At 50.7% G+C, this 16,015-nt stretch overlaps 7 protein-coding genes across 7 annotated transcripts; 3 read left to right on the top strand and 4 right to left on the bottom strand.

The window, feature by feature from the left end:
* Positions 1–634: 634 nt before the first annotated feature.
* On the bottom strand, positions 635–4,446 carry pex1 (AAA family ATPase peroxin 1; the record flags this gene model as incomplete). Its single annotated transcript, XM_002565873.1, has 4 exons — positions 635–3,849; positions 3,906–3,984; positions 4,038–4,274; positions 4,336–4,446. 4 exons carry the CDS (start codon positions 4,444–4,446, stop codon positions 635–637), a joined length of 3,642 nt encoding a protein of 1,213 aa, XP_002565919.1.
* A 340-nt stretch (positions 4,447–4,786) lies between these two features.
* Positions 4,787–7,398, top strand: N7525_004344 (DNA replication licensing factor MCM7; the record flags this gene model as incomplete). The annotated part of the gene is made up of 4 exons (XM_002565874.2): positions 4,787–5,104; positions 5,162–5,292; positions 5,350–7,270; positions 7,330–7,398. 4 exons carry the CDS (start codon positions 4,787–4,789, stop codon positions 7,396–7,398), a joined length of 2,439 nt encoding a protein of 812 aa, XP_002565920.2.
* Positions 7,399–7,782: 384 nt separating this feature from the next.
* N7525_004343 (putative adhesin) lies at positions 7,783–8,136 on the bottom strand (the record flags this gene model as incomplete). Its single annotated transcript, XM_002565875.1, has 1 exon — positions 7,783–8,136. The coding sequence occupies one exon, from the start codon at positions 8,134–8,136 to the stop codon at positions 7,783–7,785; it is 354 nt and encodes a 117-aa protein (XP_002565921.1).
* A 1,333-nt stretch (positions 8,137–9,469) lies between these two features.
* On the bottom strand, positions 9,470–10,859 carry N7525_004342 (ATP-dependent (S)-NAD(P)H-hydrate dehydratase; the record flags this gene model as incomplete). Its single annotated transcript, XM_002565877.1, has 6 exons — positions 9,470–10,351; positions 10,404–10,436; positions 10,486–10,496; positions 10,552–10,598; positions 10,646–10,685; positions 10,766–10,859. 6 exons carry the CDS (start codon positions 10,857–10,859, stop codon positions 9,470–9,472), a joined length of 1,107 nt encoding a protein of 368 aa, XP_002565923.1.
* A 408-nt stretch (positions 10,860–11,267) lies between these two features.
* Positions 11,268–12,376, bottom strand: N7525_004341 (uncharacterized protein; the record flags this gene model as incomplete). Its single annotated transcript, XM_002565878.1, has 2 exons — positions 11,268–12,320; positions 12,371–12,376. The coding sequence occupies 2 exons, from the start codon at positions 12,374–12,376 to the stop codon at positions 11,268–11,270; spliced, it is 1,059 nt and encodes a 352-aa protein (XP_002565924.1).
* Positions 12,377–13,022: 646 nt separating this feature from the next.
* Positions 13,023–13,412, top strand: aspf8 (ribosomal protein P2; the record flags this gene model as incomplete). The annotated part of the gene is made up of 2 exons (XM_002565879.1): positions 13,023–13,181; positions 13,242–13,412. The coding sequence occupies 2 exons, from the start codon at positions 13,023–13,025 to the stop codon at positions 13,410–13,412; spliced, it is 330 nt and encodes a 109-aa protein (XP_002565925.1).
* A 690-nt stretch (positions 13,413–14,102) lies between these two features.
* On the top strand, positions 14,103–15,101 carry N7525_004339 (40S ribosomal protein uS19; the record flags this gene model as incomplete). Its single annotated transcript, XM_002565880.1, has 5 exons — positions 14,103–14,120; positions 14,185–14,203; positions 14,402–14,459; positions 14,674–14,970; positions 15,032–15,101. The coding sequence occupies 5 exons, from the start codon at positions 14,103–14,105 to the stop codon at positions 15,099–15,101; spliced, it is 462 nt and encodes a 153-aa protein (XP_002565926.1).
* Between the last annotated feature and the right edge of the window lie 914 nt (positions 15,102–16,015).

Below are 16,015 nucleotides of genomic sequence, written 5' to 3'. Positions count from 1 at the left end.
TGTGAATATCGACCGGGGACTGCTTTTTTAGGTGGTGGAATTACTCAATTGCCTCCCTCTTTATATAGTGAGAGAGTCATCGCGCCTTCTTTGTCGTGTCGCCTCTCTGAACCGGCAACCTGGCGGCAAAGGCAAAATGAAAAGAACTCTCGATGCGGAGGGGGTCGTTGTATAATTTGTTTTCATATTGCTTTCATTAATGTAAACGAGATCCAATATACCCAAAAAGTTGAGGTGGTCTTCAGGCTTGTATCGTGGATCTTTTCAGGTTTTCTATGGCCTTATAACAGAAACTTGAAAGGTGAGTCTAGTTTCTACTACTAACTACGCCTTTAGTTCAAATTGGAAAAGGGAAGTTAAGATGTGAGAAAATCTTTGCGGCAGAGGTATCTATAACTTCTATTGATCCTCCGCCTTGGGGTTGTACAACCTACATCTATTGTCCGTATCTGGGTTATGTTAATCTCGATGAGCTTGGTCTTCTTCTCGTTTAATACCCCATACAGCATTCAAAATGTATAATATCATGTCCATTTACCAACATCGATAGATACAGGGAATAGAAGGCAAATAAGAATCAAGCATAGGAGGATATTCATATATACAGTGTACAAGACCCAAGTCGTAGAATATATCACATCAGACTTGTTCGACCTCCAATCTCATTGGCAGCCTCACCATTAGGCATCTCGCCATTTCGGCCGGCGATAAACTCACGGTAAATTCCCTGGAGACGTCTACGCTCTGCGGGGGGAAGAGAACCACGCGTGGTAGCCAATGAGCGCTCAACATGCTCCCAACGGACGATGATATCCTCACGTAGCTCGTCTGTATCAGACTGAGTGCCATTAGCCACCGGGGCCGTGGCATTGTTCGCGCCAGAAGTTCCCTGTTCAACCTGGCGCTGGCGGCGACGCGAGTTCTTGATTGCCTCCAGTTTGGCTGAGATCACTGCTGGAGGAGGCATGGAGACAGACCCGGATGCTTCCTCCGAAGAGGAGTAGAGGAACTGGATGAAGGACTTGCTAGAAGCATTGGCGGACTTGGACTTGGCATTGGGCTTGGCTGTGTCGGTAGAGTGGTCACCCAGCGCGTCGTGGACTGCCTCGAGATGGGCGTTGTACACGACAGCCTGCAGATCTGCACCAGAGAATCCTTCGGTCTGAGTGGCAATATCACCTAGGCGAGACGTGACCTCGTCACTCATCTTGAGCTTTTCAGCCACCGAGCGGATGATATCAACACGGTCTGCATGATTGGGCATGTCACAAAGCAAGGACTTGTCGAGACGGCCAGGACGAAGGAGGGCAGGATCGATCAAGTCGGGACGTGACGTTGCTGCCAGCACATAAACGCCCGAAAGGCCTTCTGCGCCGTCCATTTGTGTCAACAGCTGGTTCACCACACGATCCGTGACACCGGTGGAGTCGTGGCCACGCTTGGGTGCGATACTGTCAAACTCATCGAAGAAGAGGACGCAAGGGCGAGCGGCCTGGGCTCTCTCGAACAAATCGCGAACACTCTTTTCACTAGCTCCGATGTATTTGTTCAAGATCTCGGGACCCTTTACACTGATGAAGTTCAAACCACACTCGCCAGCCACTGCGCTGGCTAACATTGTCTTACCGCATCCAGGGAATCCATAGAGAAGTAAACCAGACCGCAGTCGCAATGGGCACTGTGCGAAGATTGGAGCATACTTTGTAGGATACTGCAAAGTTTCCAAAAGCATCTTGCGAGTTTCGAACAGACCACCAACAGAGGAAAATGTGGTTGTTGACGAGGTAAGAGTAACGTTGCGGAGAGATGCCGGAGTAAAGTCCTTCAAGGCACTTTCAAAGTCCTGTAGCCCGAGAGTGATCATCTTTGATGTTGCTGTGAGATCTGAGACAGAGCGAATGAGGGCTTCATTGCGCGCACGAGCAACGAGAAGCACAAGATCACCAGGCATATACCCATCGGTTTTGCCGGCTAGCTCTAGGTACTCGACATCCCTTCCAATAACAAACCCATCACCTCCAGAAGAGCTTGGTCTGCTCCCTGGATTTGAAGGGTCTAGCCATGAGTCTTGTGTTGAGGAGCTTGTGGCCCTCACGTGCCCGTTTGAGCTTTCTGTGGGTTTATCTTCGCTAGTCAGTTTTTCCAAAACTCTTCGGCGTCCTTCCTTGTCAGGGGCTCTCATATTGATGATCTCACGGACGACGTGGCCGCCGATGATGACATTATTGAGGGACTCTTTGGCCTGGGCAGTGGCCAGTAGCACAACGGAGGAATTCAGCGCGCAATATTCCCGAACCATAGAGCAGATAACCTCGCTGTTCTGGCGACTGCGACCATTGTCTCCACCCACTTGCAATTCAGTCTCCGCCGGGCAAAGCTTGTCTAGATCCTCAAGGATTACCACTGACTGGCCACCAAGGCGCGCACACCATGATGCGGACATGAAAAGGCGGTTCAGGGTCTCTTTGATGTTGGAAATACGTGTTTCATCCGTGACGAGCTTGCGACAGGAGAAGTACTTGACATTGAAAAGATGATCTCGTCTTAACCGGTGAGCCAGTAAATGAGTAAGGGCTGTTTTACCAGCACCAAGTCCACCGGTAACCAATATAGACGAGGATTTTGTTAGGTTGTTCAATGACTGTTCAATCATGGAATCAATTCCTACCAATTGAGGAGCAGTTTCTGGAAGAGGGTCCTCCATAGGTAGCGCCGACGAACTAGGGTCAAATGGCTTGGGGATTTCAGCTTGCACTTCGAGATTTAGCTTAGCTTCCGAGCCTAGTAACCACCCGAACATTGCCTTTGTTTCATCCGGAGACCCCTTCAGAGGGGGATCGAAGCGAAGAATAGCACCATCGAACGAAGAGACAGAAGGATGATACTCGGATTTGGGTATAACCATTCCATCAGTCAAAGGCCCTGAGAACAGCCCGGTGTCGGAACCAGTGCTGCCGTAGATGACTTTGAGGCGCTCGGCTAGGGCATCCCGAGATGCCGTAGTGTCAGCACCAAACTTCAGTCCGTCCTTCTTCTTCGAAGCATCGCTTATGAAAGGATAGATTTTGAGGGTCTTGACAGCCGAGCGATGCAGCGGTGGGGCTGCTGCTTCGACTCGGAGAATTCCTCCAACCATGTTCTCCGCGCCAAGGGCCGTGCTCAACAAGGTGGAAATCGCCGCATGCCGATTGTCCGGAGCCTCCTCCCATGGAAGCAATTTGGCCACGAGCTTGGTTGTAGGGGCACCGGAATCATTGGACTTTTGCTGCTCAGCTTGTGCAAGTTGCTGTTGGGGATCCGGTGGGGGTTTGAGACCGGATGGTTGGACAACGGACACGCATGCCCAAGTCGCTCCGCGCAGCTCATGGCTAGCCAGCAGGTCCGGATCAACCCAAATACGGAGACCCTCATTTGCATCGTCTTCTACTTCCCCATCAAAATATTGGGTGGTCGCTGAGCGGTCCACGCCTCTCAAGTAGAGGGAGCCTCGTGTGCTGGAGTCGGACCGACCACTCTTCGGGCGTACAGTGCTTGAAGCACTCCTGCCACCAGCACTCTTCCTGCTACCAGTAGCACTGCGGCTGTCACCCCGAGAGCTCTTGCTTGTCTTGGATCGAACTTTGGGGGCCACTATGACTTCTGCATCCGGCGCGATCTTGGCGAACGGGGAGGTGTCTGATGGAGCGGGCGTAAGAGAAGTGACGACAATATTGGCGGTAGATGTGGGGGAAAGATGCAATGCAAGTGGGTGCATATGCACTGATTGCGCTGCATTGTATGTAGGATTGGGTAGAGCGCGAATCTGTGACAGAAGGTTAAGTTCCAGGAATGTGGCGTGGAGTTCAATGACTAGTCATGTCGAGTTAGTGCCATTTCAATTATAGCTGCTTGTAGTCTTAACATACTCTCCCAGTCTTCTGGTGTCAATGGCTCAATGTTTATCGTATGTGCAACGGGTGGATCGAGGTGGATGAACAATCCGACCTGCAAGTGTTAGCGCCCCACGTGGGTAATGACGCACGGGGAGTGTTGTATACCTTCTGGCCTTCAGTGAGCCCAAGCAGCCGCCCGAAAGTAGTGTCAAGCTCGACGGTGGATATCTCCTGTTCCCTAGGATATCCACTGTTGATACCGTCTCTCCCAACGACAGGCGCAAGCCTGCGCTTGCTCGGCATACCCGTCCAACCGAGGAAGCATGATTGCTGCGGCGGAGCTCCATTGGCCTTCCCGGAGGTCGATTTATATTGTAATTCAATAATAACGTTCTGAGCGGTCTGACGTAGCTACACATTAGCCGGAAATAGCCCTTGGGAACGGAACGACTAGTAGACTGACCGTGTTTGCATTGACCAGCAGAGCGACCAGCGACGCCGGTAGATTAACAAGACAGTTCTTGAGCGGGGTGAGGGCAACTTCGGCCGTTGCGGCAGGCTTCTTGGGCGCCATTTTGAAGCTCAGAACGATCGTGAGCACAAAGACAAAAGAGGAGGGGAAACGTGAACTCGGAGAGACACGACCCCGGACTCCACACTATCTCTCTCTTTCGCCTCGGCCCGATGACAAGTCATGTGACGACCTGCCTCGATAGCGGATTAACTAATACTCCGTCATAATTGATACCTTTCCTAATCTGGTTAGTTCCATTTTTGAGCGCGTCCCAACCTCGCGTTCGCGTTTTACCAGCGAATTTGGTAGGGGCTCGGATAGTCACTGGACCCTCTTCTCTATTTCTCTCCCGATCCCACTATTGATTCTTTGCGCTTTCAATTGAGCGCACTCCGTTATTATGTCTCTCCTTCAATATCCCCCGCCTGTGGATTATTCCGCGCAATTGAATGGCTTCAAGGATTTCTTGAAGGGGTTCAAGACCTTCCAATCGTCCTCGGAAGCCGCTGCGACCGAGGCCTTGGAGGATCTGAACATCGACGATGGCCAGACTAGTGATGAATATGATTTCATGGATGATGTCGATGAGACTAACGGGGCAAACGCCCGAGGAGCAAGGAGGCACCGGGAGCCAAAGCTCAAGTACATGCAAATTCTGCAGGATATCGCAAACCGGGATAAATCTAATATCTTGATTGAGTTGGATGACCTGTCAGTTGTAAGTATCCAATATGAACTCCTCTCGCTAAATTCTAGCTCACAATGGTGGTAATAGTTCGAGAAGTCCCTGCCCGAGGGAGAAGACCTGAAGCTCGTCGAATCTATCGAAAAGAACACAAAACGCTATATCGATGTTATCTCTCAAGCGGTCGATGAGGTTATGCCTAGGGAGACAAAGGATATTACGTACGCCAAGTTTATCTCTATGCGAATGCAGCGGCTGCTAAACTAATTGTTGTGCAGATTCAAAGATGATGTGCTTGATGTGATCATGTCTCAGCGCGAGAAGCGAAATGAGACTATGGAAACCGCAATGGAGGCCGACATGGAAGCTGCTGCGACTGCCCCATCCATGTTCCCTCCGGAACTCACGCGTAGATATACCCTCAACTTCAAGCCCCTCACACCTTCGGGGTCCAGCGCCGAGCGCGATTCCAAAGCCCTCGCCGTCCGTCATGTGCGAGGTGAGCACCTGGGCACCTTGATTACAGTCCGCGGTATCACCACCCGTGTCTCCGATGTCAAGCCGGCCGTACAGATCAACGCCTACACTTGCGATCGCTGTGGTTGCGAAGTGTTCCAGCCCATCACCACCAAGCAATTCCTCCCCTTGAGCGAGTGTTTGTCAGAGGAATGCAAGAAGAACAACTCGAAGGGTCAGCTCTTCCTGTCAACTCGTGCATCAAAGTTTGTTCCTTTCCAGGAGGTCAAGATCCAGGAAATGGCCGACCAGGTCCCCGTGGGCCATATTCCTCGCACTCTGACTATTCACTGCCACGGCGCTCTCACTCGCCAACTGAACCCTGGCGACGTTATTGACGTGGCAGGCATCTTCCTGCCCACTCCCTACACTGGTTTCCGGGCTATTCGCGCTGGCCTGCTTACTGACACATACTTGGAGGCCCAGCACATCACCCAGCACAAAAAGTCCTACAATGACATGGGTATGGATAGCCGTACTCTCCGCAAGATCGAGCAGCACCAGCGTTCCGGCAATATGTATGAGTACCTTTCACGGTCGATTGCACCCGAAATCTACGGACACCTTGATGTCAAGAAGGCATTGCTATTGCTTCTGATTGGCGGTGTCACGAAAGAGATGGGTGATGGCATGCACATCCGTGGAGACATCAACATCTGCTTGATGGGTGACCCTGGTGTGGCCAAGTCGCAGCTGCTTCGATACATTACCAAGGTTGCTCCTCGTGGTGTGTACACCACCGGACGAGGAAGCAGTGGTGTCGGTCTCACCGCCGCAGTCATGAGAGATCCCGTCACAGACGAGATGGTGCTGGAGGGAGGTGCCCTCGTTCTTGCAGACAACGGTATTTGCTGTATTGATGAGTTCGACAAGATGGAGGACGCGGACCGAACAGCTATTCACGAAGTGATGGAACAGCAGACTATTTCCATCTCCAAGGCCGGTATCACAACTACCCTCAACGCCCGTACTTCCATCCTGGCAGCAGCCAACCCGCTATATGGTCGCTACAACCCTCGGGTGTCACCCGTGGAGAACATTAACCTCCCCGCCGCTTTGCTCTCTCGTTTCGATGTCATGTTCTTGCTTTTAGATACCCCGTCCCGCGAGGGCGACGAGGAGCTGGCTCACCACGTCACCTACGTGCACATGCATAACAAGCACCCGGAGAATGAAGAAGCCGGGGTCATGTTCACTCCCCACGAGGTCCGTCAGTATGTTGCCAAGGCACGCACATACCGTCCTATTGTGCCCACCAGCGTTTCTGACTACATGGTTGGTGCTTATGTGGCCATGCGCAAGCGACAAAAGATCGATGAGTCCAAGAAGAGACAGTTCTCGCACGTCTCTCCCCGTACTCTGCTCGGCATCGTTCGTCTTTCGCAGGCACTTGCTCGTCTTCGCTTCGCCGAGGAGGTTATTCGCGAGGATGTCGATGAGGCTCTGCGTCTCATTGAGATCAGTAAGGCTTCTCTGTACAATGATGGCGAGCAGGGCGCCGACAACACCCCATCCAGCAAGATCTACAATTTGATCCGCAGCATGAAGGAGAGCGGTGCCGCTGCTGTTGGAGATGGTGAAGAAGGCGAGATGAGCATGAGACGTATTCGTGAGCGTGTGCTGGCCCGAGGCTTCACCGAGGATAACCTCACCATGACTATCGATGAATATGCTGAGATGAACGTAAGTTTTGATAACCCAAGAGGGTCACTGTACTTTCTTACTAACAACATTATCCATAGCTCTGGCAAGTCACTGGCAACGGCACGCGTCTACTCTTCACTGAAGTTGACGGCGACATGGACATGTAATTGTGGAAGTCTCCCATTATATTTTTCTCTTCTTGAATGTCAATCGGGCTTTTTGCACGTGTTGAAGATGCATCTGAAACTGGGTGAAATTAAGGCGATGGGTGTTTGGGTGTATTCTTGGGGGGAATGGAGTCGGTTCTTATGATTTCGTAGGGTCAATTAAGATCTTCCCAATCTACTTGTTTAATCTACATTTACATCCTCATCTTCCACTAAAGCAATATCAATCGAGTGACACGTGTACACATGCAATCCGTCAGAATATCTCGCGCTATGGATCCAACTCGGTCCTTTGAGCATTGCACTACCCCCCATACCTTGTCTGGAGTCTCCCCTCTCTTCCCCCTGCTACCAGCAAACCCACTCCTACCCCGGACTGAAATACTAAGCCGCGCACTGGTGCTGAAGCTTGACCTCCTTGCAAAGATCGGAAGGAGCAGCATACGGATCATTACACGGGGTGTTGCAAGTCGTGTGCTCAGGAACGAAAACAAGGAACTCATAGTTCGGCATCGGCAGGCGGAACTGATTGTACACGTCGTTGTCGTACTGAGACGCCTTGAAGCCGGCACGGCAGGCGCAGTGGAAGGATGTTCCGGTGTTGATGCATGAGGTTGAGGGATCACAGCCGTTCTTGCCTGAGATAGGATTGCAGGTGCCGCACTGGGACCATGGTGTTGGGTTAGCGACCACCAGGGAGGCGGTGGCGACGATCAAGGTGAGGATGGAGAAATGCATCTTGGTGGATGTTTGGGCTTGAGTATAGACTTGGAGTAGATCTGTTGGCTTGTGTCTGGGGATTGGTTTCTGATGGCGTTATCTTCTGCTGGGAGATTCGCCATCTTATATACCCGTCTCCAAGGGCGTATATGCTTATGTCAATTCTTAGGCTCGGTACACCTTTGTTGTGGAAGATGTTCTTCGCCTGGTTCCCTGCATTGCATCACGAGGTCATTTTCAGTCTGGTCTGGGTTCCCCAGTGGTCGGTGAAGGAGGCGATACCCATATCCGGCACCAGTGGGAGAACATCCGGGGTTGGGCTGTGAATACGAGGTCTGGAACAATACCTCAGAACACTACCAATCCTTGTTGTCCAACATGATGTCGATGGCTTGTTAGCTCAACATTGCCTTTGAGCAGCACACCTAAGACTGTTCAGGTCTTAAAATACCGATTCAGCGGAAGGCGGGGTGTATGTCTCAGAGCTATGCCTCTAGCCACATTCAGGTCTCGATGTGAATAGCCGTATAGAGATGCGGGGATTTCGACTTGCCAAGGCAGATGTCTCACACTGCTTGAAGCTTTATGGATACGAGCTGGGTATTCTTTGATCTGGTCAGGGTTCTGCAAATGACTTCTGCATGGTTTTGGAACATGACGAAAGGCAGGCGAAAACAAACGAGACAGCGAAAGTTTGGACGTTGGTTACTCGAGACTGAGGCAGGGGCTGTGGCACTTTGCTTTTGGTTTCTATTTACTCTACGGGCCATCAAGGGTAAGGGTCTAAGGTGCGCATTCAGGACACACTTTTTGCATTGCCGCTCAAAAACAATACTCCGAGTCTGATAATCATATTGCGTTGTCAGACGACCTCTATTGGCTGGTAATGTTATATTTTCACCTAATATCGACGATCGGGACCGGTCTGAGGCCTGAGTCAAGCGTAAGCACCGAAAGACGAGGTTAGACCATGCTGATCGGTGAGTTGTAAGCCGCGATTCACATCCATGGATACTATGAGCCGTTTCTTTATCTCAGGTGAAATGCCACAAAAAGTGCCCTATGCTACCATATAACCACGTCCAGAGTCAGTGCAGTTGAGATTGCAATATCGGAGCGGAACTTTTGTGCGTGAGATGCAGGGTTCGAGAATCTTCCTTTTGGTAACTGTAGACCGCTTGTGTGGACCATCGTAAAGTGGACGAGACATGTTTACATGTTGACATGTTTCATTGGCGTGGCTCTAAGTGCAGCTAGGCTTAGATACATGGAGGTATGCTCTGGTGTATTGAAAAGCTGCATTGTCTTTCTGGCGCATAGATTCATGGCTAGTAGCGTTTGACACAGTAGCCTAGAGGTGCGTCTTAGATCCCTCTGGTTCCCCAATTAGCCTCAAGAACGCCCCGTGAACCTCATCAGTCAAATCGCTGGCCTGCATGCTCCGGCCCTTATCCGCAAAGGCTCGTCGCGAGCACTCTCGTGTAATGCTACTTGACGCCCAAGCCGCCAGTAGCAGAGTCGTTACCGGCGACATGCGCTTGTTCTCAGAACTGAGTTCTGCCTGGACATCTTCAATACTCTGTGCCTCCTTCTCGTTATCCTGCTCGCCGGAGTCCCACATCTTCTCATGGTAAGCTGCTCGCCAAGCTAGGAATGTGCCCAATGATCCAGTCAGTGTGTCTCCTTGACCGCCACTGCGCTTCAAGCCACCCTTGCTATCAGAGATGATACTGGTAATTCCATTGGAGATCACATCTTGAGGGCCCTTTTGAATGATGGTCACGCCGCCAAAGGCTTGAGACAGCTGCTCACAGGCATCTGATGCTTTGTCGGTGATGTTGTCGTTTCCGGCTTGCGCAATCTCCACTTGGCTGGCGACCTTGATGCCCATCGTTTTGGCTAGACGGCCAAACTCTACCACATTTGGCGTAAGGATACATTCCTTGTAGCCTTTGACTAGGCTCGGGTCTTGCGTCACAATCAGCAATCCGTCTGCATCTAGCACAAATGGGATCGATCGTGATCGGGCCTCTCTGATTACTTCCGCAACCACCTTTAGCGTCACTTCGTCGCGGCCGAGACCAGGTCCAATCACAAGCGCGTGGAGGCGAGATAGCATGGCGATAATCGGACCCGCCAGTGATGGTACATCAATTGAATTGGGGTCCTTGACAGTGTCGATGCTTGGAAGCAACGGATGTACCATCAAATTTGGGGAGTAGCTCTTGATGACCTGTGCATGACATGATTAGAGTGGGTTCAATATAGGCCGGGTGACAGCTTACTGATGCTGCGGATCGCTCGCAGAGTACGTGACTCTGGTGATTGTTAGTCGTTTGCAGAACGTATGTCATTCTTCGCACATACCATATCACATCCTGCAGTTCGAGAATTAATATATTTTGGAGAGCATGGGCCTGTTTGGGTACGTACCAAGTCTTGCAGAGGCCATGGCTGAAAAGTATGGAGCTCCGGTGTAGCTTTTGCCAGTTAGTAGGATACCAGTGTCACTAAGCAGGGAACATACTCTAGGGAACCTCCAATAACAGCTACACGGCCAAGCTGTCCTAGACTAATAGTTAGCGGGGATGTTGATTGCATCCACGGTAGATAGCGTCGATTACGGAGATCGACCCGATGAACAAACCTTTGTGGAACTTTTCAAGCATTGGAGGTACAATCTTGCGCACCTTGCTAAAGAGTATCTTTGATGAGACTGAGACATGATGAACGGACTCCATGATGAATAGTTGGGTATGTGGAAACAGTGAAACAGTGAAATTGTAGAAGATAACTTATGCTGGAGGGAAGCCCTGGAGGTGAGCGTGGGTGATGTCACCCGTTAAGTGGGGCCAAGCGTGTTTGGAGTTGCCCGTCATATCAAAGCCGATGACTTCAATATGAAATTCTTCCGAAGGTCAACTACAATATACAACGATAGTCCAAAAGAAAAGAAAGTTGGTATTGAAATAGCGCTCGCTATTGTGCTTCAAAACAAAAAGAAAAAGATGAAGGTATCCCCGTCTATGGACACCCCGAACGCTCATAATGCGGAGTTAACATGTAGGCCTACCCAAAAACAAAAGAGATCATGCAAAATAGTCGAAAGTAGAAAAGTAGAAATTCGACAGTAATAAAACGTCCAAACTTCAACGCTTGCCCTTAGAAGCGAGAGCGGCCAATTTCCGCTGGCGCTCCAACTTCTCTTTCTTAGCTGCCATTTCTAGTCGCAGCTCTTTCTCATCCTCCCGCTTGGCATATTCCAATGCAGCAGCTTCTTCGCGGTCCACATCGTCAATTCCAGCCTCCATATCGGAAGACGCATCGGAGTAGTAATCGTCGTAGCCACCGTAGTCACCCTCATCTTCTTCGTCAGTTCCGAGATATTCGTTCTGTCGAGGGTTCCGAGGCTGTTGTCGACGGTCACTTCCACCACGATTTGACGGCAGGCCCAAAGTTCCACGGTAAGCAGGAGGCTCGGGGGTCTGAGTCGGTTTGGCCGTGCCCTTGTACGATGGCCCCTCAGAATCTCGCTGCCGGGCAGCAGGCTTGCCCTTCGCAGAAACACCCGATCCAGGCTTCTTTCCCAGACGCGCTTCTTTTTCTTTGGCCTGGAGCTCCATCATACGCCGCTTGCGCTCCACTTTGGTAAGTCTTTCCTTGGGGCCGGCCTGATGTCGTAGCAAGCCTACTCCAACAGGCGCCGTCTCTTGCTTAGCCTTTGCCTGCGCCATGATCTCTGCAAACGATCCCTTTGGTGGCGGCTTCGAGGTTGTAGCAGCGGCTGCTGATGCGGGTTTGGGAGCGGGCTCCTTCCGTGAGGTTGTCACTTTGGGGGCCGCAGACAAGCTGGATTTAGGTGTGGACTTAGACGTGGTCGGCCTGGAGCTGGTCGGGACTGGCTTGGGCACAACTTTCGGTGATGCTGGTGATGCCGCTGGTCTCGTGGCAAGCGTAGACTTCATTGAAGCTGAGTTATTAGTCACCTTGCTTTCAGATTTCGGTGGGCGAGGCAGCTGATCCTCAGCTTTGCGCTTGATTCCACTGGCATTCCCACTGGTGGGAGGCGCCCGCCGCTCATCGGTCGGTTTTCGATCCTCCTTTTTTGGGACCGAAGCAGGCGCAGGCGAGGTAGGCGCCTGAGACTGTGGGAGTTGGGACGGCTTTCCCGTCTGAAGAGACGAGAGAACGGAATCAAGGAACTATATTATGTCAGTCAAAACGAAGTGAAAAGAAAGATAGGTAGCCATACACTCATTTTGGATGTAGAGATATCCCGAAGTGTGTAAAGTCTTAGATTGGAGAGTGGTACAGAGAAGAAGTCGCTCACCGTCGATATTTGGTACGACTAAGTAACTTCATGACTCCGAACCCAATAGCATGAGAATAGATCTCTGGCTTGGCTCGCTCCGGATTTTCTGTTATTCCAATATGACAGAACTAGCACAAAGGACACGTATATATATGTATAGAGGGATATATATATGTATCCAAGTAAGAGGTATTACTCCGTAGACGAGACGAGAAGGCAGACAGGTTTATAGGCCAGCATGCAATTATCAAGGCCGGATATGAAAGAGTCACGTGGGAACAAACACACTGCGCCACAGCGCTCGCTTAGAAGTCCCGCCGGCACTAGCCACACCCACTCGCACCACCTTTTTTCAAGATTTTGAGCGCTCGGTTAATCCTTCGTCAACCAACCTCTTCCACCAGAACTCGACGTTGCAGTCTCCGCCCAATTCGCGGTTAAATCGATTGTTTCTCTTGTTCAGATAATAATCATCAACGGTATGTGCACATTGTTTTGTTGCTTCTCAGCCGATTTTGCGGCTTAAGAAGTGCGATCGCATCCGATCTTGAATTCGTGAAGCTAATGAAAATTTTGTTCCAGTCCATTCAAAATGAAGTACCTCGCCGCTTACCTGCTCCTCGCCCTTGCCGGCAACGAGTCCCCCTCCGCCGCCGACATCAAGGATGTCCTCTCCTCCGTCGGCATCGACGCTGAGGGTGACCGTCTCGAGAAGGTCATCGCTGAGCTCCAGGGCAAGGACCTCCAGGAGGTTAGTGACACTCGCACGCGCACATATCCGACATGAACCGCATGCTGACTCTTTATATAGCTGATCGCTGAGGGCTCTACCAAGCTCGCTTCCGTTCCCTCCGGTGGTGGTGCTGCCGCCGCCCCTGCCGCTGCCGCTGCCGGTGGTGCCGAGGCTGCCGCTGAGGAGAAGAAGGAGGAGAAGGTCGAGGAGGAGTCCGATGAGGACATGGGATTCGGTCTCTTCGATTAAGCGGTTTAATCCAAGGCCTAAAAATCATGGTTCTGGGGAACAGATGTTTGGTTGGCTCGTCAGTCCGGGCAAGATTTGCGCCGGTTGGCTTCTCAAGTGTGTTCGGTTGAGACTGTTTTGATACAGTTGCGACTTTTCATGTGAGCTGGAATAAGCTTATAGCCAATACAACTCGTCTGGCCTTCACTACAACTTTTCGTATATGTACTTCTTGAAAGATCGCCGGGACCCGCTCAGCGTCTTAAGTAATAGCGCGTAGTCAAATTCTCTTGGAGAACTAGATATTCAATCCACGTCATGCTAACTTGGATGTACAACATACTCAGATAAGGGCCATCAGGTTCTGATACGACATAGCCCTGGGACGGCGATGGGTAATCATAATACAAATAAATTTCACTGATGGGTACAAGACATTTGATGACTTCCCCAAGCAAAGGCGGGTAAATCAAGATTACCAAGAATTTGATTACGAAACAAAAACCAATGTTCAAAATAGATTACCGATTCCCCAAACGGGTATAGCGTCTAGGGCTTGGAACCTACCCGTCGCTTAACGAGTGCTGCCCACCTCCTAGAGCCTGTGTGTTAGCAGCCCGACCGCTCAGCGACACGACAATTTCCGACAACCCATCTTCCTTCGCTTTTCGAGATACGGTCGAAAGGCGGCTTACAGGAATATCTGCAAAAATGGCTGACACCGAATACGTGAGTTTTTTTCGCCCTCGCCCTTCAAGCCCGTGCGATACACTAACCTGGAGTTTTCATATAGAACGCCGAGGAGGCTGCCGGTACGTTATGCAGAATCAAACCCACCCCTACCCATCGCCCCTGGACAGAAGAACGAATGAGAGAGGAGGGCGCGCATTACGATTGAATATACGATGATTATTGAAGAGTTGCACATTGGCGGGGAACGACATGGACCTGGGATGCAGGGATACACGCACAACATGATCGCAGACGCTGACTGAACCTTCGCCGAACAGAGATCAAGAAGAGAAGACAGTTCCGCAAGTTTTCTTACCGCGGCATTGACCTCGACCAGTACGTTTCCATTACCAATCATCGAACCCTTGGGCATCCATTCGCAGCCAGCGCCTTGTGAGATGGGATTGAAGGTGGTCATCTACCATGGCAACAACTATTGTGGACGCACCACATGTGGCATTTTGTTTCACGTCTCTTTGGCGCTGCATTGCGAATGGACACCAAGGAACAAAATTTGCAACGACATTGGTCTGACTGAATCCTTTTACAGGCTCCTCGACCTTTCTTCCGAGCAGCTCCGTGATGTCGTTCACGCCCGTGCCCGCAGACGTTTCAACCGCGGTCTGAAGCGCAAGCCCATGGGTCTCATCAAGAAGCTCCGCAAGGCCAAGCAGGAGGCCAAGCCCAACGAGAAGCCCGACCTCGTCAAGACCCACCTCCGTGACATGATCGTCGTCCCCGAGATGATCGGTTCCGTCGTCGGTATCTACTCCGGTAAGGAGTTCAACCAGGTTGAGATCAAGCCCGAGATGGTTGGTCACTACCTCGCTGAGTTCTCCATCTCTTAGTACGTACTCCCGAGATTTGTTCCCATGACTATCAACATCAGAGCACTAACAACCTCCCAGCAAGCCCGTCAAGCACGGTCGTCCCGGTATTGGTGCCACCCACTCTTCCCGTTTCATTCCCCTCAAGTAAACGATTTCAAACGATTCCCCTCGGAGTGGTGTGCGGAGGAAATGGTGCTGGGAAAGCAAAAATGGAATTCAGCAAAACTCTCATCTGGGCTCTTTTTTTCAGCATGTATTTCCAGTCTGGGTCAGCTGTTTCCAACTCAATTTAAGATCTTGTCGGCATGAAATCATCTTGGGATCTGGATTTAGTCCCTCGTCGAATCTGGCGAGGTAAAACGAGATACTCTTTCACTCGGCTTGCTGTGTCACCGGGGAAGGAGTCTAAATCTTAACGACACTTGAAATTTCATTCCCGTGCACATCGTAAGCAAGGGCACACTAGAAAGACCCTTAGGCAGCCCCGTCGCAAGGTCCCTGGGTCTAGGCCACGAGGTTCTACGTCGTATTACTGTGTGAACTGCTCCACAAATGGGACCCCCGCTCCCTTTACTCTGGGGGATCGTGTTATTCAATCTATTGGCTTGGTTTATTGAACTACGTTGTGTTTAAATGTGGTATTGAATATAAGCTAGCAAGGACTGACTTCACATCTCCAGGAAAGCGTACTTCCTTATGTCTTCTATTTCCCATCGCTTTCCATGGACAAGATATATCTCATGCTACAGATATATATTTCCAGACTGGCCTCTTCCCAAATGAGTTGGCTATTCCAGATCATTATGTCTATTGCACTCACTCCGTCGAATCTGTTCCATGCCACTATACAATTACCCGACTTCCAACATTGGAAGCGTTGGAGGTCGACGGTATTAGATTGCGAGGTTTCAGGTTGGCATAGCATCGTGATGCCACATCCCAGTTTTACCCAAGTGCATTTATTAGACCGTATATGCCACATATCAAGGTCATATTTGAACAACTCTATAACTATATATTTCCTACTTCTACATGTTGCCTATCATCCGGCAGTGCGTGTAT

This window comes from Penicillium rubens (genome assembly GCF_028828025.1).
Source record: "Penicillium rubens strain IBT 27055 chromosome Unknown utg000002l_segment0_segment0, whole genome shotgun sequence".
Lineage (NCBI taxonomy): Eukaryota > Fungi > Ascomycota > Eurotiomycetes > Eurotiales > Aspergillaceae > Penicillium > Penicillium rubens.
Note: the sequence above shows the minus strand (reverse complement) of the source record. Positions and strands in the feature narration are given on the sequence as shown.